This window comes from Phalacrocorax carbo, chromosome 1 (assembly GCF_963921805.1).
Source record: "Phalacrocorax carbo chromosome 1, bPhaCar2.1, whole genome shotgun sequence".
Classification (NCBI taxonomy): domain Eukaryota; kingdom Metazoa; phylum Chordata; class Aves; order Suliformes; family Phalacrocoracidae; genus Phalacrocorax; species Phalacrocorax carbo.
This window is the reverse complement of record NC_087513.1, coordinates 32,797,238-32,824,089: the sequence shown is the minus strand read 5'-3', so window position 1 is coordinate 32,824,089 and position 26,852 is coordinate 32,797,238. Positions and strand designations below refer to the sequence as shown.

Genomic DNA, 26,852 nt, shown 5'->3' with positions numbered 1-26,852 from the left:
TTTGACCCACTACATTCACAGAATTAGAAAAGACATTGATTGACTTCTTTCCAAGGAACTGTAACTCTTGGGCTGCTCCAGTGCAATGGAGGTTTAAGGAGAAAATCACTGCCCCAGCTCTAACGGGTTTGGAGTCCAGTTGCTGGACACTAGAATATTGTCTCATCTCATTCTATGTCCATTTTTCATTTTTGTCCACTCATGACTTACTGGCTGTGAAATGCAACAATACTAGCTTACTCTATGTACTGTAGACCAGTATAACTAACAAAAGTTAATCAGTTGCACAACATGATTCTAGAGTATGACAAAGGTAAACTCTACACTTGGCTGCCTCATGTCCAAACATGATGTCCTAGGCCTGGGAGTCTCCTGACATTATGCTGACAAGGAAACTTGCTGACCCCCTTTGCAATTTATTTGTGTAGGGAAACACACTGACCCTCTTCCAGAATAGAAACCTTTAATAAGGAAACCTTAAAAAGTCTACCATTGCAAATGACAGAGGATGAACTTATTGATACAAGTAACTGGCTTCAAGATCAAGAAATCTAAATTTTCTGAAAAATCACTGGCCATATTTTAGATTACCAGGCATATGGTTGAGATTCTTCCTTGGATGATGCTCTGTACTGAGGAAGGGACATTTCCCTACCTTCTCAGATTCATCATAATTTTGAAAAAAATCAGTAAGTTCTTGCATCATAATACAGTTTCTTAGTAGGCTTCCAGAAGTTTTCTGCCTTTAAGTCCCTGTTCTCTGTTCAGTTGTAACTGCTTTGGTATAGTCACCTCATGTAACTTTTTGTGACTTGTTTTCCTTAATTTTAAGGAGAAAACAATGCAAACACCACCAGAGTAGCAGGACATAAAAGTATAAATGATTACAGAGTGTTTGAAAGGTATTGTAGAAATATTATAAATATTCTACATCCTTCCAATATTCCCTGGTTGCTTTTATAGCAATTGTTGCACACCACTAAAAGGACCAAGAGAGACTATCAAAATCGTAATAGCTATTGAGTTCCCTTCACCTGTACAGTATATCAGAGTAATGGGTCCCATGAACTCTGGTTAACACCATTAGAAGGGCCAGCATGGAATCAAAACACAACAGTATTTTTCCTAAATGGACAGTGTGTGATCATTTCAGTTAACATTTAAGTCCTCATTACAATGAGAAAATCATCTCACCGTTGAGACATAGTCAAATACCAAATTAATTTTAATTAGTGTTACTCTCCAGTGTAACAGAACCTGTGATTCATAGTTCAGGGTTTGTATTTTTGTGACATGGTAAGATAGAGGATTCTAAACATGTTCTGTTTATGACACAATCAACTATTTCATTTCTTAGCATTAACTATCATCTACCTAGTCCCATTTAACTCCATTATCTTTAGAGGAAAAGAATGTCAGCTTTTCATGCTGGTTATATATCAGTATAGCCCAGCCTGTAAAACCAAAACACTGTGTTTTCTTCCCTTTCCCCTTCAAACAACTCTCCTGCAAAGGGGGAAAAAGACAGAAAGGAGAAAGGAAGTTTTGCTATTTAGAAGTACAAAATTGCCAGGTTTTAAATTAGGAACCAACTCAACAGTACACATATAACTTTTAGAAAAGGAAGTCACCACAGCGTATTGGAGAAGGATTCTTCACCAGAGAAAGATAAAAAGCTGCCAGTCGGCAAAAGTCCTTGTGTGGTAAAACAAACAATGCAATTCAGATATGCTTTATCTCCATCCTAAAATGTATGAAAGAGCTGTATCCTCACTCAAGTCTCTAAGGTGGCTGACAGATTCCATCTACAAAGCCCATAGTAATGTAATATGTTCTAAGGCAAAAAAAATCAGAGAGAGGCAGTCTGTGGAGGTGTCTGTGGAGGTGTCTATGGAGGTGTCTGTAGAGGTCTCTCTAGGTTCAGCAATTTTTCTGTACTATAGGATGATCATGAGTACCTTTTGGATTAAGACCAGATTACAAATTGCTGCTAGCTGCTATTATTGCAATGTCAAGGGAAAAAAAAATGCAAAATATAAAATGTTACCTTCATAGCGACCCAGAGCAATGCCGTTATCACCAATTAGTGAATTACTGCCCATCACTAAATAAGTGGTCGTGTGCATACTCTGAAACAACCCCAGGCGTGAGCTGAAACACCTTTATGTTCTATCTCTTTACAGACCACTGTCAGGCAGAGCTCCAAACTCTTTACACAATTTACCTCATAGCTGGGATGACCTAATAGTTTGCAAATGCTACAATACACCATGGTTTATCTGACAGGTGTTATGATTACATCCTTGTTTTCCTCGGTTTCTTTTGCAAGCACTGTCTTTGTGCCAGACTAGTTATTTTGTGTTATAGCCTTGACTGCACTTTTGGAAGAAATCAAGGCTTATTGAATGCAATGGGTGGACCCAGCATCTGATGATCCAAGGTGGAGGACTGTAGTATTTACCATAAATTTTAAGAAAAAGAGAAAACCAAACCGAAATAATAAAGCAAAATAAGAAATGAATAGTTACTTTTAGCTTTGCTTTTCCTTTTTACCTGTAGTAATAGCTGGAAAGCTGTTTTAATGTTCATCTTGCTAATGGTATAATTGACAGAATGATTAACTGAACGAAGCACAAAAGGCCAAGAAGAGGGTACTTACAGAATAGCTCAATGAAGAATTAACTGAGAAAGTACATTAAGGTCTGATTTATTTTAATAAACTGATTATACTGGAAAAAAAATCCGCATCCATCTGAGCTAGTGTCACTCTTCTGAAGCATCAGACAGTGCACAGGGACTATAGGGATTGCACATACCTTACAATTAAGATTCACCCTTCAGTATTGTCTTGTTTCTGCATCTTTATTGGTGAGATCAACCTCCAGTTCATATGCATAGCTGAATTTTGGCTACTCTTCACACTTTCTGTTAGGGTTACCATAAGAAGGTTGTCTTGCAAAGTCAAACCAATTTTACCAGCTTCTTGCTAGTGGTTTCTATGAACTATGGAAACCAAGAAAAGCTCACTCTCAACCTCATCAGTATGTTCAGTAATCTCAACTCTGCAGTTCTTATCTCATTACTGGGAGTGACGTAAGCACCTGCATCGTTATCAGGCAAAGCTCCCAACAGCCAAGCCTCCTGGCAGCATCTCGCTAATCCCATTCACTTTCTTGGTCTCTTCCTCCACATGACTGGAAGGATATACCTTTTACAGGCTGCCAAATCACCAGGCATTTATATTGCTACCATCTATAATATTTAACCTTCATAATGCCACACACTCGTCATCACTGGCAAGTAATTCTGTTAATGAAATAAAAATAAATAATAAAAATACAACCAGAGCTATCCCTTCACTCTTCTTACAGGAACAGTTCCATCTAATGAAGTCCTAAGAGGGTAGAGACCTAACAGTGAAGCTACTAAAAAGAAAAATTCATCTCAAATTCAGAAGTGATGAGAAAGGTATTACATGTTATATAAAAGCATACAATGAAAATTACTATGGGTGTAAAACAGAGGAAACAACAGCCTGGGTTTGCAACAAAAAAACCACCATCAGCAGAATAAATGATGTTCTTTAGAATTCCTTTTATAACACCATTTATTTCACCTCTGAATTTGTACCATGCAGTAGGAGCTATGACCATCACATACAAATGATCAGGGTATGTACAATGGGTAAGACTACATACTTAAAATAGCTGTTTGGTGTTTCAACCAAGTATCCCATTTCACCTTACCCAAATCATATTTCCAACTCTCTTAGCTAGGGTTTGTTTAGCAGTTATGTCTTCAACAACGACCAGAAGTAATTTGAGAAAACTCAGAAAAAAATTGTGTAACTCCTAGTGTCCACAGAAGTCATTACACCAATCTATTTTAAATATGATGAATTTTTTCTTTCCTATAGGCTACCTATCTCTGTTTAGATGAAGAGAATTTATGGTGCCTCCGATGTCCATTTAACAAAGTAATTTCATTTTAAGGTAGATATTTTGTGTTCAGGCTTGGCATGGTTGTTAAATATGTAACTGTTTACTTGTGTGTGCATGTGGCTGTGTGCACGGAGGGGAGGTAGTGTGTGTGTGTGTAAATTTATGTATAGGAGTATATAGGTCCATACAGCGTGTATATATCTGTGTGTAAGTGCATGCCAGGCAGGTCAGTTACACTGCAGAGACCCTCCCCTGGCAATCACCAGACAATCCATTTAAGAGCATGACTGCAACTCTTGAAAACACAGTGATGCACAGGACATACACTTATAATAAGAAAGCAAAAGTGTCAGATTCACAGAACCAGATCAGTGACATTTACAGCCATCTCTGGAATCTATCCTTTAATGACAAACCGTGTAGAAGACTAATTATTTATTAATAACTGCAAAAAGAGAAATGGCAAAAGGAAACAAGAATTTTCAGTTTGCTAGAAAAGCTCCTCTGTCATAAGCTAGATCAGTCAAACACAAACCCCTTTCTCACTTTACCTCCATGATAACTGCATGTTTAGGGCGGGCTACTGTAAAGAAACAGCTCACAGGAGAGACTATATAGAGGAAACCTATCACTGCAGCTTTTAAGTGTACCAATAAAAAAAGATCAAAACCACCTGGGACTCTGGGACTGCCAGACTGAAGGCAAGTAATACTGCAGGCAAACAAAGGCTTTCTAGACCTGAGAACTATCCCAACACCATCAACAGTGATGCTCTCTTGTCAAAAGGATTTTCCAGGGAATACATTAATGTCTACACAACACAGGCTAATTGTAGGCTATGTAGCAGAAGTATTCAGCGTGAAACAGAGTGCAATGAAACCGCCCTCCCCTTCACAGGTCACTGCAGGGTCCTACTGCGTTCTTTTCACAATGAATAAACTTGTATTCAAATGTTTGCAGTGGGGTTAATTTACAAGCACTGGCCACTTCCACCGGAAAAACAACGCTCCCATCAGAAAAGCAAAGCTCTTATCTCCTCTGGTGCCTTCTCCATGGAAGGTAGCAAGCATCGCAGGATTTTAGCAGATTATAGTTCAGTTTTAGAACCCATTCTGTAAATGCCTATGGAGATTTGGTGGAGTTCAAGATTTCGCTTTTAAAGTGACTGACATTCTTGAGTTGTGAAAATAACCTAAAGAAATAAGTTATTTTTTCCCCTCTCTAACAGTCCCAGTATGTTCTGTTATGCAGATTTTACAGAGACAGGCACATCCACAAAGTACTTGGGGGCTATTTGGATGGAAATAGAAAAGCTATGGAGCAAGACAGAGCCAGCCTAAATGTAAACAAGCAGGAACTGCTGGCAGCTGTGCTGTTACAAATAAAATTGCATTCCCCACTGTCTCCTCACTTATCAATTTTGACAGAAGACTGTCCTGACTTCTCGTAAACAGCATCGAAAAGGACAAATCACATTGGGTGTCAGATTTGCCAGAATGGATTTCGTTGGTAGCTTACCACAAAGAAACAGAGGGTTATCTCCATTCCACATGGTGGGGAAAAACAATGCTCTGTCCAACGGGTGGGGGTTCTACCTTATAGGCTGAAGTCTCATTTAATCCTCATTTTTTAAAGTCTGGTTTAGATTTAAGAATCTCGGACACAAGATTTATTTACATCAAAGCAGAAAGGAAAAATATCAGCAAGCATTTCTCAAATGCATAATCCAAAAGCAAATACAACATAGAGTGAGAAATATTTAAAAACAAAATCACTTTCCTGCTGATCCCTGCTTTATAGCTACACTTAGAGCCACATGCTGCTTTGTGTCCAGACAAAGAATACCCTGGGACAGGAGGATGCTGTAGACAATGATACAAGTGTTAAAAAAGAAAGAAAGGAAGAAAGAAAAAAAAAGTAGCAGCAGAAAAAGAAATTGAATTAATATGCTGACATATAGACATCTATTAATAAAATACCATCTTGCAACTGTGGGAGCGGGATTTGGCCCTGTAGCTGATGAATCCTTTGATAATATAGAAGCTCCATTGGATATGGGAATTCAGTCTCTTCCTGCAGCTCTGGAGAGAAAGTTTTTGGTGTGCGCTACAATTCTATGTAGGAAATCAAACAGTGGAGTAAATTAAGGCATAGCAAGCCTGCCAGTGCATATTCAGCAGTCTGATGTGTGATGATCAGTAACAGTCTGATGGCTGTGAGTGGGAGGAGGAAGACACCCAAGAGTCAGCTGAGACTCCCAATGGGTGAGGACAGGGATTGAACAGCAGTCACAGAACAGATGGGGGAATGGGTTGGGCTGGATGAACGATGGAGCTGGACTATGAATGTGAGAAACCTTTGATCGCTGTGCTATGAAGACATTTAGTGTTGCAGTAGGAGGAAGGGTCTAAGCATTTGGGGATTAGACAAACACAACTTTTAATTCTGTGGGCCTCCCAGGCTTGGTGTGGCCTTTCTGACTTGATTTTAAAGGATATTTTAAGCCTTGAACTTAAAGACACATGGTGGACTTTACAGAGAATGTATCTCATAAGGAAGCCAAAGAGGGGAAAAAAATTCCTTTACAGATTACAGGCTTCCTGGCTGCAAAAGGCTCAACAGCCGATACTATATCCTCCGGGAAGTCACAAACATCCACTTGAACCTGAGTTTTCCCCCTTAGTGATCATGCATTATATCAAATCTCCAGATCTCCGTCAAAAAGATAAATCCAAAGATCAACCCTTATTGGAAGTACTAAACATAAAGTACCTAAAATGCTATTGAAAACATTTTTTTCCCTATTGTTTGGATGATCACACATACTGGAAAGTAAAATGTCCTCAGCATACTGTGTTATTTCAAATAAGCCATGGTCTTACTTTTCACCCTAATTCTTCCACCTCCTTATTCATTCTCCTGATTTCTGTTCTTTCCCCATGGTACAGTATGAATTTGTTAGAAGTACTTAACTATATACATAGTTTCCCATGTTATATAGGCACATATGTTTTCACCTGCTTGAGATCCAACACCCCTTCCGGCATGTTCTGCACTTGAAAAAAACCATGAATTCTTGCTTTCTGAGCAGAGCGATCCATGTTGAACTGCTTATATATAGTATTTCTCAACAGTCAGCTTTGGTCCTCACTTTCAGTCTTTCACTCAATGTAAGTGTGAAGTTGCAAGGATACGAGAAGAGTTTAAAGTATAATTAACTAGCTGACGATATGCAGCAAAGGGTTTCCTTTTCACTAATCTTAGATTCTACATTCTCACTTTCTTACAGAACAAAGTAGGTGGGAATAGCATGGACAGGGCAGAAACTGAACCTTATGGTAAAATGAGATACGCATACTGGAGCAGTAACTATTCCATTGTGCAGTGTGTGTGAATACACTAAACTGTCACATTGGCTCACAGCCTCTATATTCCAAAGAAGTCCTTTGCTTTTGGACATTAAAAAAAAAAAAAAAAAAAGAGAGATTTATTATTACATGTATTTGAAGAAAAAAAAATTCTGACTCCTCATTAACGCTCCTATCCTGACCCCTATATTGAAACTCTTTGGCTTTCAACATTGAAAAATAAAAGACACAGCTAAAGAATTACTGGTCTGAGCCCTTTAAGGGGTGGGAGGGGGGTGGGGGAGAAACCCCTCAAACTTTACCAGTCCAATTTCTTTGGTTTTGGGGCTTTCCAGAATTTGCTCCTCAATCTGTTTTCCAATGAAAATAGTTTTGACATAAAATATTAGAATGGACCTTCTCTTGGTTCTCAGGTAGGAATACAGTACTCCACATCCGGCTAGAAGTCCATTAACTAATTAGGGGGCTGGACCACACCTCCTAAGAGGGGAGGCTGGGAGAACTGCATTTGGTTAGCCTTTTGAAGAAAAGTAACTTCTTAATGAGGAGATCTTATTGCTTCCTTCAAGTACCAAACGCAAGGGTCCAGAGACGTCAGAAGACAGCTCTTTCTGGAGGTGCACTGTGACAGCCACGCTAGACAACAGACATGAGTTGCTACTCAGGAAATTCCAGTTAGAAAATTAAGGAATTGCTTCTTACCACGAGGGTAGTCAAACACTGGAAGAGCTGTCCAGAGATGTTGTAGACTGTATACTGTAAAACATAATCAACTATAACTATATCAGCTATATAATCAGCATCCATGTCTTTGCCCCTCTATGACAGGCTCTCTCTGCAATTTCTGGACTTGCCTCAAATTGTGATACTTGAAAGCAACTTGGAAAATTTAGTGGTGACGTCTACTGAAGGGAATGGGACAATATTAGCACATGACATCATTGCTAAAATCTTTACAGTGACTTCTCCTACATTTCTGTTTGCCATTCATTGTGTTGGAGATTAAGGTCTGGAAGGGATCCAACTCCTGCAGAAGCTTTATTTACTTGGAAACCAGCACTTGGGACTGTCAGGTACAGCCTTCTTTGTCCATGAATGTCCTCTTTGATAGATGATGGACCTTCTCAGGAGAAGACCCCAGTGTCTGGAGTTTTCCTGACTCTAATGGTATAAAAACATTCAAATCCGATACGCTTCAAAGGGTAGAGGAAAACCTGTTGAAAGTAAGAATTCTGATAAGATCGGAAACTTCAAGCCCCCAGAAGATTCCCCTTCCAAAAAACACATATGCTGCAGCTGGTTCTAAACCTGATTCTCAACTCTCCTAAGTTTATTAAAGAGACCCATCATACCTTAGAGCCCTTTCTAAACTGTAGCAAGTGCCTTTTTTTAGCCAAAAACCTTAGATACACAAAGGCCAGAGGTTTATGGGTTGTCATAGCTGCAGTTCAAATCAGCTGAGAATCACTTGGCATAATTAACTTTCACTTTTTACAAGAAATGTCACCTATTGCAGGTAAAATTATACTTTATTTTTGCTGTATTTCAAAATGTTACTGCCCAGCACTTGGCTCTGTAAACATCATTATTACTGCTGCCTGCCTGCTTTGGGCCTGCAATGTCAGAAGATTTATCTGCCTCATCAGCACTTTCTAAACACCCAGACAGCCAATCAAAATGGGGAGGCATAACAGATGTGCCAACATCTGCTGCAGTGAGCAGCAGAACACGTAGCTATAGATTCAAACTCCTAAGCAGTTACAATTCCACATGTTTGGACAGCCTTGATCTACAACTGTGTGAAGGCTATTTTGGAATATTAATTAAAATCAAGTTGAAAACATAATTTTCCAGTTTTAGACAGCTGTGAGAAGCATAGCTTCCTGTAATTCAGTTCACGCCTTTCAGACACAGTAAAGGCAAAATACTACGAAAAAGCTAAATTTAAAGTTGAACTTATAAAATCAGAAATTCTTAGAAAGCACTAAGCTAAAATTCCACCCATCCATGCTCTTGTTTACTTTAAGATATATACATATTAAAATATGTATAGTTAAAATATGCAAATTTTAATCACATACATGTGCCTATAAATCAAGCCCATGAAGCGATAGGCAATGACTTTTAAAACACATTTTAATTTTCCTGGCACCAAAGTGAGGTCTATGGGCACCATATCCATGCTGAGCTTCAGCTGTTCAAACTTCTGTTGCACATGGAAATGTCCTCCACCCCCAAACACGTTCTTGTATAGACTGATGAAATCATGAGATGAAATACAAAGCAAACTCATCATCTGCTTTTTTGATGCACAATACAGTTTCACCTGTATTCCTGCTCACCAAACCATGCCCTCCAGGAATGACTATCACATTCTGTTTGAAGAGATGCCTCATTAAACAAAAAAGCAAACTTCCAGAGGAGAGACCTCTCCTGTTTTTTTGATTTCTCCTCTGAAGGCCCAGCATGCATAATACTGAAACCTTGTTTAAAGTCCATTTTCTTGTAAAAGGTTCCCTATTGCTAGGGGGATTTGGTCCTTACTTCCTGTGCTTTTGAATTTCCTGGGATACTAAGCTTTAAAATCACAACATTATAATAAGCTGGTTAATGTGACTTAGGTTCTTTTAAAAAGCATATGTAAAATAAATTATTTTCTCCCTTCTTTTGTCTGTATAGCTAAATTCCATGTCTCCAAGACAGACTACATGAGCTTTCAAGCAGAAGGTGTATGAAAAATAGCATTAATAAAACCCTTAGAAACATTTTCACTGTAAAGCATATATGGAGGTATGTGGTATAATAGTATAAAAGCTGTCTAAACAAAACATTTCTCCAAAACAGAAGATTTATAATCCACAGATTTCCATAAATATGAAAATATTGCCAGCACCTTCCTCTTCTTTCACTGGGTGAAAAACACATAGCGTATGTTGTAATGTTGCCCAACAATGAAGTGCTGCTGAACTAAGCTCACTTTTCTTCATTTTCCTGGGAAAACATACGCTCTGACAACAAGGAAAAATTTTTATTAGCTTTCAGGTGAAGTGAGGAGTAACCCTGTGTTTGTTTTATGAAATCATGAAGCAAAATGAATATCGGTGACTTGATATATTTTCCTCCTGTTTTAAAACACAATAAATGGTAATAACTTTGATAAATTTGCCCGTGTCAGTTTTGTGTCTTTTTCTCCCCACTCTCCCATGATCCTCTGTAGTTGTGGACACAATTCAAATCCCTAAATTGGGATATTCATTACTTAGGGGAGGTGAGATGACAGCAACTTCATCTGCTTTGAATGTCAGAATTTTGTGGTGACATACAGTAACACACTCAAAATTAACAAACAACTGTGGCAGAAACTACTCTGACATCCTCTTCCATCTAAATGATCCAATGACTAGCAAAGAAGAGGAGTGATTTAATGGCCAAAAAAGAGATACGTTACAAGTAAAGACTCTGGGGTTTTACTGCCAGTTCTGTCACTGACTGACTTGGCAAGTCTCTCAATATGACTGTCCTTAGTTCACCTGCTTGTGAATTCCTGTAGCAATACAGGACATAGGAACACTGACGAACCTCAGTGGAATGGTGCTAATTCTAATTAATTTACACTTGAAAAATTACTTCAATTCTTAAAAGGCAGATGAAAAGTAAAAGCAAAGAACTGCTCCTTTTACCACTCCTTTGCTCATTTACAGTGTACAATTGGCCACACTTAGGGAGAAGTTCCATATTTATTATTGTCTTTGTGTAAATTATGCTGACTTAAATCCCCAAGCGTTTTAAAAATAAAAATACCAGTGAAATACATGATCTTGTGCTGTAGGACGCCAAATGCATGCTAAAAGATTCTTTTAATTATTACACAGTGTTATTCAAAGAATTACAGCAAAAAAAAATATTCCAATGCCACTTCTCCATTTTAACTGTGAGCTTTTCCATTTTCAGTCCATAGTGACAGTGAGCTGGATCACAGGCTGGGTGTTAGTTGCTCAGAAATCCTTTTGAGTTAAAAGGAAAAAACCTTGAGGAAGGGTTTTAGTGTTTTCTCAGGTCCAACAGAAACAACTCTAATGATCTATTTAGTTGTCCAGGAAACTTCCTCACAAGCTTTTCAATTAATAGCTTTAAAATCAGTCAATTTTTTTCTCTGGATTTGTATGATATGACAGGTAGGAATGGAAAAAAAACCTATCCCAAGACCTCACAAACCAGAGAGACTCTCCTAAGCAACCAGGACACAGATTACAGGCATGCACATACCTGTTTACTTCCTTCACGATACTTCTTAACTGCAGATGCTATATAATATTAAGAATTCCCACAAAAAATCAGAATAATGGTGTAAGTAAAATGTCTCTATGCCATGGGGCATCCACGATTCAGCCATAACTGCTAGGCAGTTACAAACTGATAGTCAGAAAATAAACATAATACAGTGAGTCCCAGTTTATCTAAGCCCACTCTTGAGCTGTCAGATCAGTCCCTCCACCACAACAGCAGCTGCATAATGTAAGGCACATGGTGAGATGTATCTGCTTTTCCATTGAAAATCTACACCAGACTTACCAGCAAGCCTTTTCACATTCCCCTTACCACACCAGGTCTAATGACAATGGAAAGACACAACCTTGTCCACTGTTTCGGCTCTTCTACACTGCAACACCTATGTCTCTATTAGGATCCTTATTTCCTGAAGCGTTCTCTTTTAATTTACATCTGGTAGTTGCTGATTTCAAAAACTGCCTTTTATTCGCTGAAGGCTCTTTTCTGATTCATCCCAAGTTTTAAGAAGTTCAGGAAAAAAAGAATCCAATTGCAGTAGGGAATACCTAAGAAACAAGCACAACCTGACAGCAAGTCAGAGAACTATTATAGTGGTTCTCCCCCTTCACATCACTGTCATCCTACCTGAACATGGCTGGAACTTGGCTTGAGTGATCCCTGCCAAAACAAGGTTTCTTTCTCTTGCTCTCTCCCCTCTTTATACTATTAAATAAAATACACGACGTAAAAGCTGTGCAGAGAAATTCCGTGCTATATGTGAGGAATTTCTCGAAAACTCTGATCTAAGAAATGTTTTCCACTTTGATTGTTACACATCCATCTTCTGGGTTAGCTTCGTTATACAAAAACATTCATAATGTAACAAAATAAAAGAGCCTGACTGCAGCGATCAGAAGTGCTGGCAGTGTGCGCACAGAAGCTGTTTCCATAAAAACTGTTTATTCAGGTGTTAGCAATTGAAACAGGAGCTCCAATTGCATTGCCGCAAGTGCCTGTAATGCTCGCGTAGGGGTGTTTGCAGGCTATCACAGCTCTGAAGGGAGCTGTTACAGGCTATCAGCTCAGTAATCCTCATGTTAAAAAGCCCTAAATATGTATTTACAAGATAGACAGATCTGTTCGGTTTACTGGTTAAATAATCCATGTGTTGAAAAGGCCTTAAATGCGAATTCACGGGGCAGGCAGGTCTCTCTTGGCCTATTACAGCAATGGTGGGCCTTTCAGAAAGTCACTGGAGACGACACTTTAGTGGCCCATGGGAGCCTCAACCCACAAATACTTATGCTTCCAAGTAACTTTATTCAGATAAACTGCCTCACTCAGACTGTTAATTCAAACAAAATTACTCCTTCTTTTGTTCTAAGGAAAAAATACCAATAAGATCAATCACTCCAAAAGCGTAATGTCACAGAAATGGGAAATTTGAATTTGCACCTGAAATACATCCCCTCATCACGATGGGATGAGTGTTACTGGAAGAGTAAACCAATGTATTACCGCTGCATTGTATCTGCTGCAATGTTCAGATATGGTAAGAGAAACAAAGAGAATAGGATAGAATTCTCCCCATGGGATTTTTAAGTGTTCAGTGAGAAGACGCCTACACAAAACCTTACTTGAGTCCAATTCCCAAAGTTTTCTAGCTTTCCTCTCTTCAAGGCCCATTAGTAGTCATTTGTGAAAACAGCCGACAGCATCTGATCCAGAAATGCTCAGGTCAACAGGAAACCTTAGCAATTTCAGTTTGGATCAGACCAGTGGTAAACTTAAAGGACTAATCTACACTTAGAGTTAACAGATTTATGAGTGTAAATACTTCTCAGAACATTTAAATGAACGGCTGTGCATAACCATAAATTAGCACTTAACATTCAACATGCATACACACACATTTATTTGCTTATTCTGTCTGAAAATCTGTCCCTTGGGTCTACAAAGCAGAACAGGAACTTAAGAGTATTCATTTTTGCCCTGAGGTACTAACCAACCCTCAGAGCACTATGAGTTGCTCCACTTAGGAAGAGCTACTGATGATGGAGTAAAGAAACTTTCATATGAGTCTTCTAATTTCCAGAAGCCTTATTTTCCAGAGCATATGAGGAATCAAAACAGCAGGTCTGTAGTTTCTAGCTCATGCTCCAAGTTTCACAGAGGCATCAGGTGGGAAAAAAATCTCAAAATACTATGATCTTTTGTGACCGCTGTTTCCTGCAGGACCTCTGATCCTTTCAATGTCTGGACACAAAAGGCTTCATAAAATCTGACCACAGAAAGATTTCACCTGCACACGCGTCATGTGGTTTTCTGTTGATTTAGTGACATGCACTAACTTCCTGAGCAAAAAAGTAAAACAAAGAAGCTCAGTGGTTTCTAAGACCTTAACTGAAGAGCATCAGAGTACCTTGTCATTTCATATAGGGTCAACTCAACCCTCAGCAAATTCTCCCAGGTACTGGTCTTAATACTGCCCCAATCTGTCAGCACTAGCATTTGCATGCATGAAAACCAGAGTCATCAGGCAAAGGCAGGCTAACACAGCAGCTGCCATTCTGCCTTTTTCACTCTGAAAATGCTAATCCTGGCATGGTGGACTGTTGGTGTGGTTTTCCAGGCTCCTGCAAGCTATGTCATTGTACTGAAGCAATCACTTGTGCCTTTGCCTAAAAATGAGAACAATCAGAACTAAAAAGTCTTTTAGGCAATTATGCTGGTCTCCTTTGCACATCACCTCTCTCAAAACCCAACCTCTCTCAAAAAAACCCCCCTCAATTCTGAGAGCAAACTTCAGCCTACTCTTCCTCATATATGCAACAACAACAGTTACTTTGACCCACTGCTATTCCTTCTCAAGGATGTCTACTTTTGCTGTTTGTAAGAAGCATTCAGCTAGAAATAAGAATCGTTCCCTATCTTAGATATATCTCAGGGATTTTAAAAGCTGTAATTCCCCAGAGATATTGGCTCTTACAGCAGAAACCAATCACTTCCCATATCGCTTTTGTTCAAAAGCTACTTCAGTACCTAGATGGTATGAAGGTCTCTGCCCTTGGACAAGGACCTGTTGACCAAACGACGCTACCTGCTTGTAACATCTTATTTTCTTCTGCCCCTCTTATTGAAAAGCAGTCTCCTCAGACTGAATACGCAGGACCAGACACCAATGATGCTTTGCCTTTACAACATTCTTTGGCTTTTTCTACCTATTTTTTAACCTGTTCCACCATTTAAGTGACTTTGTCCCCTTAACTTCTGTATTACCGCCAGCACTCCAAACCAAGTATATGATATTTCTCTCTCCTGGATAGTAGGTTCAGAAATGTTATTAAAGAAGTGCATGTCCATTAGCTTATTTACTCTTCTCTAGCACCGGTATCATCTGTTCTCCTTACAAGGACAAATTTTAGAGCCATGTTTAACAGAGATTTACTGGGGACTGTAATACTTTTAGTTCTCTCACCTCATTGGTACCAGAGAGTGTGATGTATACTCTAACATCACATGATGTAATTGCAGCAGCACAACAGCCACTCACAGCTAGACTGGGTGGGTTTGTTCTGAATATCTCTGGCTCTCTTTCAGTGATACTGTCTGCAAGTCCAACTGAGCATTTACAAAATGGTCAATTCCTGCTTTATCTTAAAAGTCCTCATGGGTATCTGGCTATGCCAGAATTGCAAATCTTTTGATATCTTTCTGACAATCCTGACTGACGCTGGCTCTGACCCCTGCCTCAATATCTACCAACAATTCAGATTCCTTTTAGGACAAGTTTTGCAGCAACAACATAAGGATGCTCATGTTGGCTATTAGCAATCCCTCAGCTTTGTTTGTCTTCCCAGCTATTTGTTTAAAGTATGGTAGCGTATGGAGCCTAATGAGCCTCCCAGGGAGCTCATCCTTCCAAGACAATTGGGTCATACTTGAGTTTATTGTGCTGCGACAATCTAAGCACAACCCACTGGGTTTTTCTGGCTTACAAATGGAGTAGAAGAGTCTTCCAAGTGTCTAATCCTACCAAATCCACTGGCACGTCCGTATCCCCAGTGCTGGCTATCATATGTGATCCTCCTGTTTGTTTCTTATGGTGGTAACTCAGGTACTTAAACACCAGCATGTACCTGTAAGCAAGTTCTAGGCAGATCAAAGATTTCTAGAACATTCTCTTTCTTGGAAAACATTCTTGTTTACAGCACCTCAGTTGCTAGTCATCTTATTTCTTTATTTCCTAATTTGGCTGAGTATTTTGCATTTGTGTCTCAGAACTCATTCATTCTTCACTTACAAACCATCTCTAAGAAATAACAAGGTGTTGCTCTAGTTCTTTTTCTGCTCACTATCTTGTTACAGTCCCTTTCTGAAATCTCCTGGTTTGGCTTTGAATCAACTTAAAAATTATTAAGTTTGCCATGGAGACTTGTGAGCTGCTTATCTGTATCCTTTTAGTACAATGGGAACGCTAATGTGCAGTTTGCAAAGTGGACCATACTCCTGACACCTGGTAGGTTTTTTGCTGTGTGTGATTAGCTAAGGTTCACATCAGAAAGTTGTTATGAAGAAAAAAAAAAAAAAATAAAATCAGGGAGCACTGATACAATCTTCCTTCTACAGAAAGCACAGTAATAACAACAATCCTTTTTCCCCTAAACACAGGAGGAAAATGGTGGGAGATAATGCTCTGTGCTTCTTCCACCCAGCCCATGGGGTAGCATGAGCAGAGCTTCTGCACCGTCTCTTCTTGCTGCTGTCACCCCTAGATGGTGGGTGGACAATGATCATTTTATAAGCTGTTTTCTTCCCAAGTGCTTGAGCACTTTTTCCTTCTCTGATGCTGCTGCCGCAACACAGCAACCTGTGAAACTATGTTGGATTAGATCAGGCAGCTGGGCTAGGTTAAAAAACAAGCCTTCTAAAAGTCTGGTTTTTAAAAAATATTTGTTTCTCACATCGGTTTCAAAAAAAAGTAATGTTGGCATAACTGAGGGGCCAGAAAACATCAGGGCAAGGGTGGGACTGAGTGGCCACTGCAGAGTACACCTAAGCCAGGAGTGTTATAGAGACCTCGACAGCATTGGACCATAGCCTCTGCTCTACTCACTGTCCTGCTGCTTCTCCCCTGGGTCGGCAACAGCAGCTAGCAAATCCCTTTTGACTCTGTCCTTTATGAGATTTTTCTTTGGATGGAGAAATATACCTCCAGGGACAATGCTCTTAAGTTTTCCAGATACCTAGTTACAGCAATGGAGCTTAATAACATCTTATAAGGACCTGAAATAACAGGTAATACAACCAATGAGTAACCTAAATCATAGTATTACCATATGGGCTTAAATTTTGGGAATGTCTTTCATGTTTAGAGCTCTGCTAGTTAACGACTCTGAGATGTTCTTGTTTCTCCTTCAAAACTTTCCTATTTAGTAGAAAACATTCTTCTCAAAGGAAGCTAGACAGTTCCTTCCCTATTTAAATTTCACATGAAACACTTTATTTCAGTCACTCACCAAATTTGCCTTGGGCAACTGAATCACAGCTGACAGCAAATTAATGACTATGATGGTGTGATTAGTAGAGATTACAGGCAACCGAGAACCTGCCCAAGCATTTGTCGTTGTCACAATACTTATGCCAGCTATTATTAGGGATTAATAATGGTCATAAAGACAACTTGTTTCCATCAGGTAGACTCTTTAAAAACTGTTAATATTTTAAGATGTCACTGCTATCCTGATTAAATGGTGAAAAATACTTTTATCTACCCATTTTTTTTCATTTTTTTTCTAGATGCTTACATTACTAATTTATTTAAGTATTACTGGAAAAAATGGTTTCTATTACATTTAAGGAAGAAGTACCATACCAAACACACTTGACAGAGAAATTTAATATTCTGTTACACATGGGGAGTCAAAACAGAACTTAAGCTCTGAGATTCTTGTGCTGTCAGGTATCACACCGAAACTCAACTGGGAAGAAATAATGATTTCACTAATCCCTAGCAATGATTTTTTGCGGAGTTCAAACAAAAGCTTGCTTGTTCTGATTGAGATTCACTAAGTAGATGTTATGTGATTTTTCTGATTCCTGGGGGAAGAACTTCAGATTCCCCAGGCTGCAAGAAGACAAGAACAATGGTCTGAACTTCCAGTAGAGCATCTTAGCTGCTGAAGACACGATAAAAGTGAACACACTGCATATTTGCCAAAGCATTTGCCATTCATTTAATTCCAAATGTCAACCAGTTATATGAAACCTTTAGAAAGGTTTCTTAAGGTAGAGCAAACAGGATAGGATATTTTTAATCTTGTATTAAAGATATTGAATTATTTATAATCACTCGTATTTAAAATACAGTAACTTGAACTTATGCAAAGATACAGCACTGTTTAATACTAAAAAGAACCTTCTGCTTCTTATGCCCGTCCCTACAAATATTTTGCTACTGGATGATAGTGGAAAACATGAAAAGCTAATGACTGGCTGACAAGAAGGCTAGATATTGAAATGAAAATCTAATGAAGAGCAACATCACCAATCACTTGTTATTATTTTGGGAAGCCTCACATAATGATTTTCCAGTGACTCAGAAATACATCCACCCTTGTCACTGGAGAGTAAAATGCATTAACAGCAAAGAGAGATTTGTGGTACAGAGCACAATTTCTTATAATTGCAATACTTGCAATGTCAAATATCAAAGAACAAGTAATAGAAATTACATTAATTTTCAAAGTTGTAGCCTGATCTTACAAACACTCAAGTACACATCCAAGTATCTGAAAGACTGATCCCTAAGACATAAGCTACCAGGCCAATTAACTTTTAAAATCAGGGAGGGGGGAAAGGAATTAAGCTTCCAGTTATCATTTTTGATTTTGGAAAGGCTTGCTTTAAAGTGTTAAAACTGCAAAAGCATCTGAGTTACAGTGCCCACTGCACATAGAGGGAACATGTTCAATAAGCCCCCTGGACTTGTGTGTAGCCACCCACTGCAGAATTCTGCTTTCACATCTCGTGTGTGTAGCCTAACCTCAGTAAAGCCTGTGACATTACACAGGTATAAAATAGAAGTGTCTTTGGTGCCGATTTTTTAAGAAGTATTCTCACTCTTATTTTTCTCATAGAAGCCTGCTATCAGCTGTGCAAATACCATATCTGTAATAACAGAAAGCGAGGCTGCAGTGTGCCAGTAATCTTACCTCATACTCAAAGTCCTCTGCTCTATCTGCATCAGCAGGCAGGCTGGAAAGATACTCATTACCTTCATAGAATTCATGCTCCGCTGGGTGAAGAGAATGGCAGCTATGTGGAACAAAGCAGTGCAACAGTAGATGAGACAATAGGTATTTTTAAATTAAAAAGTGACAAAAAAAGCCCCCACTTCTCTGTAATTTTGTCATCTCTGGAATGCTACTTTGAACGGCCTGACAGCCTGAAAGGAACTGTAGCAAGAAGTAGCACAGCCTGTTTTCTTTTCAGAAGCTCATAGTCTGGCTGAGTTAATTTTGCTGGGTTCATCTTTTGTCAGATTTACACAGGGTGATTTCTTAAAAGGGTCTGTTTTGGGCCAAACTACTTAATTGTGATACTTTGGTATTCCTTATGCTCATAAAGGTACCTAACTCCAGATTTACATGCTGTGTCATGGCTGGGAATAACTAATTGATTATCTGGTTATAAAGTCTTGAACATCCACTATCTGCAACCCACACCAGGCTCACAAATTGTTCAAGCACTTGCAAAAACAACTTGCACTATCCTCTTCTGCTAAAGTGGTAACAGGGTGCTGAAGTTCATTTGAGTAACTACACACTTAAAAATGTCAGTAAACTGCACTGTTAAATGGGCTTGGAGTACAAAGAATGAGGTCTTTACAACCTGCACTTAGGTACAGCGTTAGACCCAGGGCTGGATCCCAACCACGCAGCACCCAGTGTGGATCCATCTTAGCAGAGGTAGGAAATTTTTCCCCATGCTAAGGGCATGGGAACTTCAGTCACAGTAGCACACAGTTCAGTAATGTCTAGTAACAACTCAAAAATATACACATATCATGTTCCTAGATGTGCAGCAGTAAGTGGTAGGCTCAATCCAGCATTTGGCTGGCAAGTTGTCTTTGAGATTATCATCTACCCAGCTCACCCAGAACTTCTAAAAATGGAGCTACGTCTAAGTCAAAAGTGGTATGTTCTCCATTAGCATCAATTCTGCAGAGGTGCATGGCATGCCAGGAAGTCAGTGGAAAAGCTCTAGGGCTACCATAGTTTTGCTGGCTACAGACAGAAGGCAAGGGTCAACAACTAGATGATGTTACCCATAAGGAGGAGTCAAGAGGAAGTTACTCAAGAGGAAGAAGCCTACACCCTATTTTTGTATAAGCACCACCTGCTCGTGCTTACGTTCAATTCAGTTTCAAATAATTTAACCGAGGGATAATTTAATTCATATAATTTGCCATATGACAGGTGAAATTGTACTTTCGATCTCTATATTCTTGGAATTGTTTTGCTTTTGATAAGGGAACTTTAAATTAAATAATTTGTTTCCTTGATTTTTTGGTAAGAAATTTGGAAGAACAGCAAGCAACAATACAGCTCTTCCTAGGTTTGAAGAAGCCTTGTACTTTGGAACATAGAAGTGTTTTTCTTCTTGACTAGGGCTTAGCTTTGGATGAACAAACACAAAAACACAGAGTAAACATGGCCAAGATTCCTTCCTGTAGCTCTAATCCATGAACAGAGTTTAGGAAAACTGTCACTGAAGCCTGAACGGGACAGTGGTTATCAATGACATTTATAATTTATTTAAAGTGGTCCAGAGACTTTTTCCCACAGGTGAACAGCAGGAGAAGATAAAATCGTACCTGTCTGAAAGTAGAAAGGGGCAGATATCAGGAACTGGCGGTGTGGAAGGCCTTAGTTTGGCCAGAGCCATAATGTGCTCAAAAGTGATGTCAGTCTGAGTGCTGGCATCCACAAACCGAACATCCTGAGAGCTACCGTGAGTTTTGCTAACTGGGGCTCGTCGTAAAACCTGAACTACAATTGGCTCCTTGGCGTTGCGAAAAGCTTCCACTGCCTCTTCGTGAGTGGCCTTGGAGAGGTCCTTCCCATTGACCTAGACAAAAATCAGAAAAAGATACCAAAGGTTACTCGTAAGAGAAAAGGCAGCATAAAAACATGGGTGTAAAATATAGGGTGATGAATTATTTGTGTAGTACATCAAGCCACGTGCTGACATTGACTGGACCGTATTTTGGCATCCATGCAAGAAGGAAAATAAAGCTGGGAGGAGAAATAAATTCTTCCATCTTTGCTAGAAATTAGAAATGGTTTGAACTCTTCCATAACTATCCCAATGGAATCTGAACACAGCAAAGAAACTACAATATTTAAAAAGGGCATTTAAAATTATTTCTCTCATGCTATTTTATTCACGTCATAAAATACAAATGAAAAAGGAAGGGTGCCTTTAATTCTCAATTTCAGCATTTTCTGTGGCATGTAACTGTTTTAAAGGATTTCTGGCACAGCATTGTTATTAATGCAGATGTCAATAAACATGTCTCTGATGCCTAAAAAGAAACAAGGCCAATTTTCATGTTTTGTCACTTATCTGCCATGGCCATTATACAATCATTAAGACCAAAGATAGGAAGATTTGACTAACACAGTCAGCTGCTGCTCTTCTAAGCAAAGAGAAATCTAAATCAAACAAACTGAAGAAATAATTTGCTACAAACAGGCGAATAATAAACCAGAGGAAATTACGTTGCAAATGCAGCATAGCTTGGCAAAACTAAAAGAATGTGGGAAGGTTTCACCCTGCTACAGGCAAAGCAGCAAATTCCTCCCAGCCTAGATGAGACCTTATTAAAAAAGGTAACTGCAAGGCTGGGTGTTGCTAAATTCATATGAGTACAGGTGTTTAGGGCAAAATTCCCAAGTATCAGCCCACTACAAAATGTGAGGGCTAATTTGTCAATGGCAGTCAGTAGATAAGCCCTTGGACATGGGGGTTGTGCAACATCCTTACACAGAAAATACCATTCTGCTGTTTCCAGAGCAATGGGACTGCTGTTGACTGCTGCACATGACCTAACCGTTATGATCTACTGTGTAGATTAGATGATCCTGTGCTGGGGGAGAAAGGCAGGGTTTTCCGGTAAGAAATGTGAATATCTGAATGGTTCCAAAACCTGATTAGAATTTATATCCCTGGGAAAATCTCTACACTGGCAGCAAATCAGAAATAGGATTCTACTGGAAGTTCATGCCCAAATTAACTTTGTTGTATAGACAATGAAGTCATAAAGCTTCTGCTTGACTAAGTCTAAAACCTCCCCAGAAATGGGAGAGACCCAATAACTGACTTTTTCTCAATGCCTGCAAATACTGGTTGAAATCAAAATTTCTTTACCACATCACTCTTTCATTCAAGAAATTATTAGAGCTTTGTTGTCAAAAAGGAAAAACACGCAAACAAGAACAATGCCAGCAACACAAAAACACCATTCAGCAGCCTTCAGTAACATTTTTAAGCCTATCAGGATAAGCATTTGCAATTAAAAATGTCATATTTGAGGCAACACATATAACCATAGTCCTGTCCATTTATGTGGATGGCTATGACTATTGACCATTAATTCATGTATATATTAACTCAATACATTTCCAGAGTACGAGCTTGAGTACAAGGCAGAAGCAGCTTCCCTCTGATACAACTTCCAAAGAAGCAGTGCTTTCAAGGCCCTGTTACTCATGAGGACATGCAAAATAACCACACCGTAGCATAGCCACCAGTGCAAAGGTCAATTGATCTTTCTAGCTAGCCCCAATGCTGTATGTGGTGATGAGAAGGCTAGAAATCATCTGGACAGATTTCTATACCTAAAAAAGCTCAGAACTCCCTGAGCTGAATGCCTGGGATCCCTAGAAGTACCATACCACTGCAGCCTAGACTGTGATCAAGTAATATGAACAGCAGCTAGCTTGGTCACCTAAGTGTAATGCATATATATGGTTTCTGTTCTGACTTCTGACTCTGATGAAGCAAAAAATGTTAAGATTTTATAATTTAAACTATCATCCATCAAATTATAACTTTGGGTTATGTTAATCCAATTTACATGGAAAAATATCAGAGGTGTATAAGAGGAATGGCCAGAACAGTCAAAGAACAAGTTATATTATAAGAAAATAAAAGAAATTTCCCCAAGGAGTGAGTATCTGCAAACCCTCTCTAATAGTACAAGTTATACTGCCAGGGTGTTCAGACTCAGCCCCGTCTAACAGAGGCAATTAGAGATAAAGCTTCAAGCCTGGGTCTTCTAGTCAGTCTTCAGTTCCAGCTTCTGCTTCATTCTTGCTTCTAACTCAGATCCTATCAAGGACACAATTTTCCGCAGTTTCTGCAGTTTTCTTAACAAGAGTGTCCTATAGGCCCTCCAAGTAACTCTCATTCCCAAGGTCCTAGGAACAGAAAAATTACTTTCCTGCCTCTCAAAACCTTTTTAACACTTTTTAAGTTTCAGATGACTATATGATGTTTCTCCTAAAAGCAAATGCTTGGGAATAAATATGACATAGTACTGTACCAATTTTTCCTCCTGTTTAAAACACACAATCCTTCTGTATCCCAGCTGAACCACATGGTTTTTGGCACAAGCTGACCATTTTATCACAGATCCATATCAGCAAGGCAAAAAGATATTTGGATGGCATACAAAATATATTATTAATTTTTTTTGGAAAACCAGAATCTCTGTTTACTCACATCAGTCAATATTTATCACTTACGCTGAGGAAACAGACATAAATTCACAACAATGCCATTTACGTGCAAATTTTATTTCTAAATAATAATAATATTTTAAAATCACATGAGTGTGAAAAATCACAAAAGATACACATTTTCATTTATCCTGGGAACCTATGTCTGACCTCTATTTTCATGTAAATGCCTATTTAATTTAAAGACTTTAAAAACATTCCATCCTTTATGTTGGTTTCTTATGAAATACAAGTGCTTCGGACACCCAATACTTGTTTAAATTGTCACTTGAAGTTCATCAACACACTTTGTTGATCTGCATAAAGGTCACCTAATTCATGAATGCTGCCTTTCTCAGAAGAAAATCTATAGCTGAATTACTCCATGCTGGCAGCTGTCCTGCCCACTTGGGAAGGAGAGAATTTATTTTAAAACCTAAAGCCAATACTACAGATGGGGTTGGAAGCTCTCTTCACGTAGCTCCTTTAAGGGTTTTCTGCCTCCTGCGTTATCCCCCAACTTAACACTTCCGTATAGTTACCCTGGGAGCCGTAGACAGCTGAGCACTTATTTACAGCAAGCCACTTACAGGTTCTTAGTGGATGATTAAATAAATTCCTTGCCTTGGAAAGGTTACTTACAGTGGAATCCAGGGTACTATTTTAAGTGGATAGAGAAATCAGTCACTTTTAACAGTCAACACAAAGACATGGGAATACATTTGTTGTAGCAGATGGGCTAATTAACCACAAGCAAGTTGTGAATGTTAAGTAAAGAATATATCTTTTCTCATGTAAACCATCCTCCTACCCTGTTTGATTAAGCTTCTGTTTAATGAACACTCTCCCCCCTCGTTTTGGACACACTGCAAAGTCTGGGCCACTTGTCAACATCTCCCCCAGAGTGACTGGTGGCCACTGCCTGGATCCTAGCCATCCCCTTTGGATTCTTGCTCTAAATCCAGCCACATGCAAAACTTCATCAGCATCAGAAAATAACCAAGCAAATGGGCTTTGTCTTTCATGAGCAAGTCAACTGACATTGGCCAACTGCCACTTCTAATGCCAGCACCTCTGTACATGGGCTTATTGCCACTCACGCAGAGGTGGACAGCAGAGAAGGAAGGGAGAACAGGACTAAACAGCAAAACAGTGACTATAAACAAATGTAGGCAAATGGTTGTTATCATTGTGCTCTGAGTTCTAAAAAAGAAAAATCAGTCCTCTGATGAAGACTGCTTCCAGCATTTAAGTGCCTGTGACTGAGAAATGAAGTAGCCTTCCATTCTCACATTTCTCTTCTGTAGAAAATTTCTTTTAGCACTGGCCAGAACTTTTGAATCAAGAGGGCCAGAAATGTTGATAAGTTTCCTGTAGTCTTTACTTCTCCCATATTAAGAGAAAATGAAAAAAAGATGCATAGTCATGTGAATGCAACGATCACAGAAGGTGTCACATCAGCAGCTCATGAGATAACCTCCTATCCTCAGCAAATACTTGGCACATGCAAGTTAAAATTTATGATCAGCTCTGCTGAAGTAAAATCCTTGGAGACCCTCTGTTTAATCAGTAAGGGCAAAGCGAAGAATAACCGGAGCATTCTGCTAGAGCAGAGATGTCTAGACACAAGGATTTCCCAGCAAAATGACAGAGATGCTGTCTGACGTGATGATGGAGTTCATACAAGGCTCACTGTCCTAGGATATTTCAACACCCATGCAGAAGATGCCTCTGGCCTGACAGGTGCTAAATCTGCACTCATCACAGCAGTCTCTTCACCTCCAATCCCTCACCCTAAATACATCCAGGATACCATACCCTGGGTGCATCCTTGGATGGCAAACTGGCAAAAAGGATCATTGTCCCTTCGTTTGACCAGTCATCTTCAGGATGGGAATTTGAGCCCTAACTACAAGCCTCAGAAAAAGAGCAAAACCATACCATCGTCCTCCTAGACATACAGCTTTTGGCACATATTGCCTCTACAAAAGTTCCAGTGTTGAGGGCCACCAGCTGTGAGGCTCCCTGGGCAGGACATGGCGGCACGGGATATATGAGCTACCAGCGACACGCGTCCTGGAGAGCACACTGCAACTCTTCTAGTAACGCAAATGTGATAGCCCGTCTACAGAAAGGGCATTCGACACACTGACCTTTTAGGTTACAGTTCAGTACTAAGCTGCATCTCTTGAGCAAGTTAACCTGAAAGGTAGCAAGTTCAGCCACTATCCAATACCACTATCTCAGTCAGGGTTCATGCAAGTTCAGTAAAGGGACAACTTTTATTATGCTGGTTAATGACATTTCCTCTTCCTTAGCCAGATGAGTTAAGTGATGGTTGTTCCCATTTGATCCTTTGTTGCCCTGACCACCAAATCTTGTCATCTCTCCTAAAAGCTACACAAGTTGCTGAACGCTCAGGCTCTGGCTGATTCCCTCAGCCTGAACCACAGGCCTGTAACAAGAACTACATCTCCACTACCTGTTGAGCTGAGGTTTGTCCTGTTTGATAGTTTGCGTAGCTGGTTCAACAATACTGAATAGACCAAGGCAATGCCCAGTACTGCAGCCTTCTGTGCATTTTCCTATGTGTAACCAGCACTGCTTCCATTTCCCAGTATTTAGCAGAAATCTACTGTGGCTGAAAAGCCTGTGTATAAGCTTTAACCTAAGCAAGACAAAATAAAAGCTACAGAAGGTGGGAAAAAAGTAGAAATATACCTATTTCTACTCTGCAAGGCTTCCTTCCAGAGGGGGACAACCCAGTGACTTCTTGGCAATGTTGATTACCTAAACAGCAGCTGTCAGAAAAAAGCACCCTTCTTTCAACTAACCTCAAAACAATGCCTCATTTTGTCACAATTGTCCACCATGATCAGTGCATCTGTGGGAAGGTCTGACAGCTGCAACTCCTCTCTATAAAGGACCTGACATACCCCCAAAAGACCCCAGCAAAGAGCTGAACGCTGCCTGGAACTATTGTCTAAAGAGCTGTCCCTGGGAATTCAAAAGACTCTTAAACTGGATTGGAAAAAGTTCCCCAGGTAGATGTACAGGGAATGGACAAATAGTTCTCATCACCTCTGCAGTAAACTACAGCAAACTAGCAAGCAAGGTAACTAACACAGAAGTGCTCGTGCAACTTGGATTCTCCAATAAATACAAACTCTAGCTTAATACCTTTTTCTCCACGATTTTGTCTTCCCTACCCAGTCATCTCTAATGAAAACAAAACTGCTACTACAAGAAGTGTCTTCCAAAACTTTGTGTGAAAATCATGATCCATGTTTTGAAAAAAAAGTCAGGTCCATTGTAAGCAAAGAAATCACTGAAGATCCCCCCCTGCCCCTCTAGGAGGAGGTTTGGGGTTTTAAATTCCAAATGTATTGACTGCCTAATTGCATTTAATGTATTGAGTATAGGAAAAGGATGGTTGTTTAGATGCACTCTTATAGCCTGCTTCCAGCTGGCTGGGTTAGGCACAACTA

At 39.4% G+C, this 26,852-nt stretch overlaps 1 protein-coding gene across 2 annotated transcripts in view; it reads right to left on the bottom strand.

The window, feature by feature from the left end:
• PDZRN4 (PDZ domain containing ring finger 4) overlaps positions 1-26,852 on the bottom strand; it is a 251,941-nt gene that overhangs the window by 23,294 nt on the left and 201,795 nt on the right. For both annotated transcript variants that reach the window (XM_064447945.1, XM_064447948.1), the window contains 2 exons: positions 20,457-20,710; positions 18,793-18,895 (listed from right to left, as the gene is read on the bottom strand). In XM_064447945.1, coding sequence (XP_064304015.1) covers positions 18,793-18,895; positions 20,457-20,710 — 357 coding nt within the window. The remainder of the gene's footprint in view (positions 1-18,792; positions 18,896-20,456; positions 20,711-26,852) is intronic.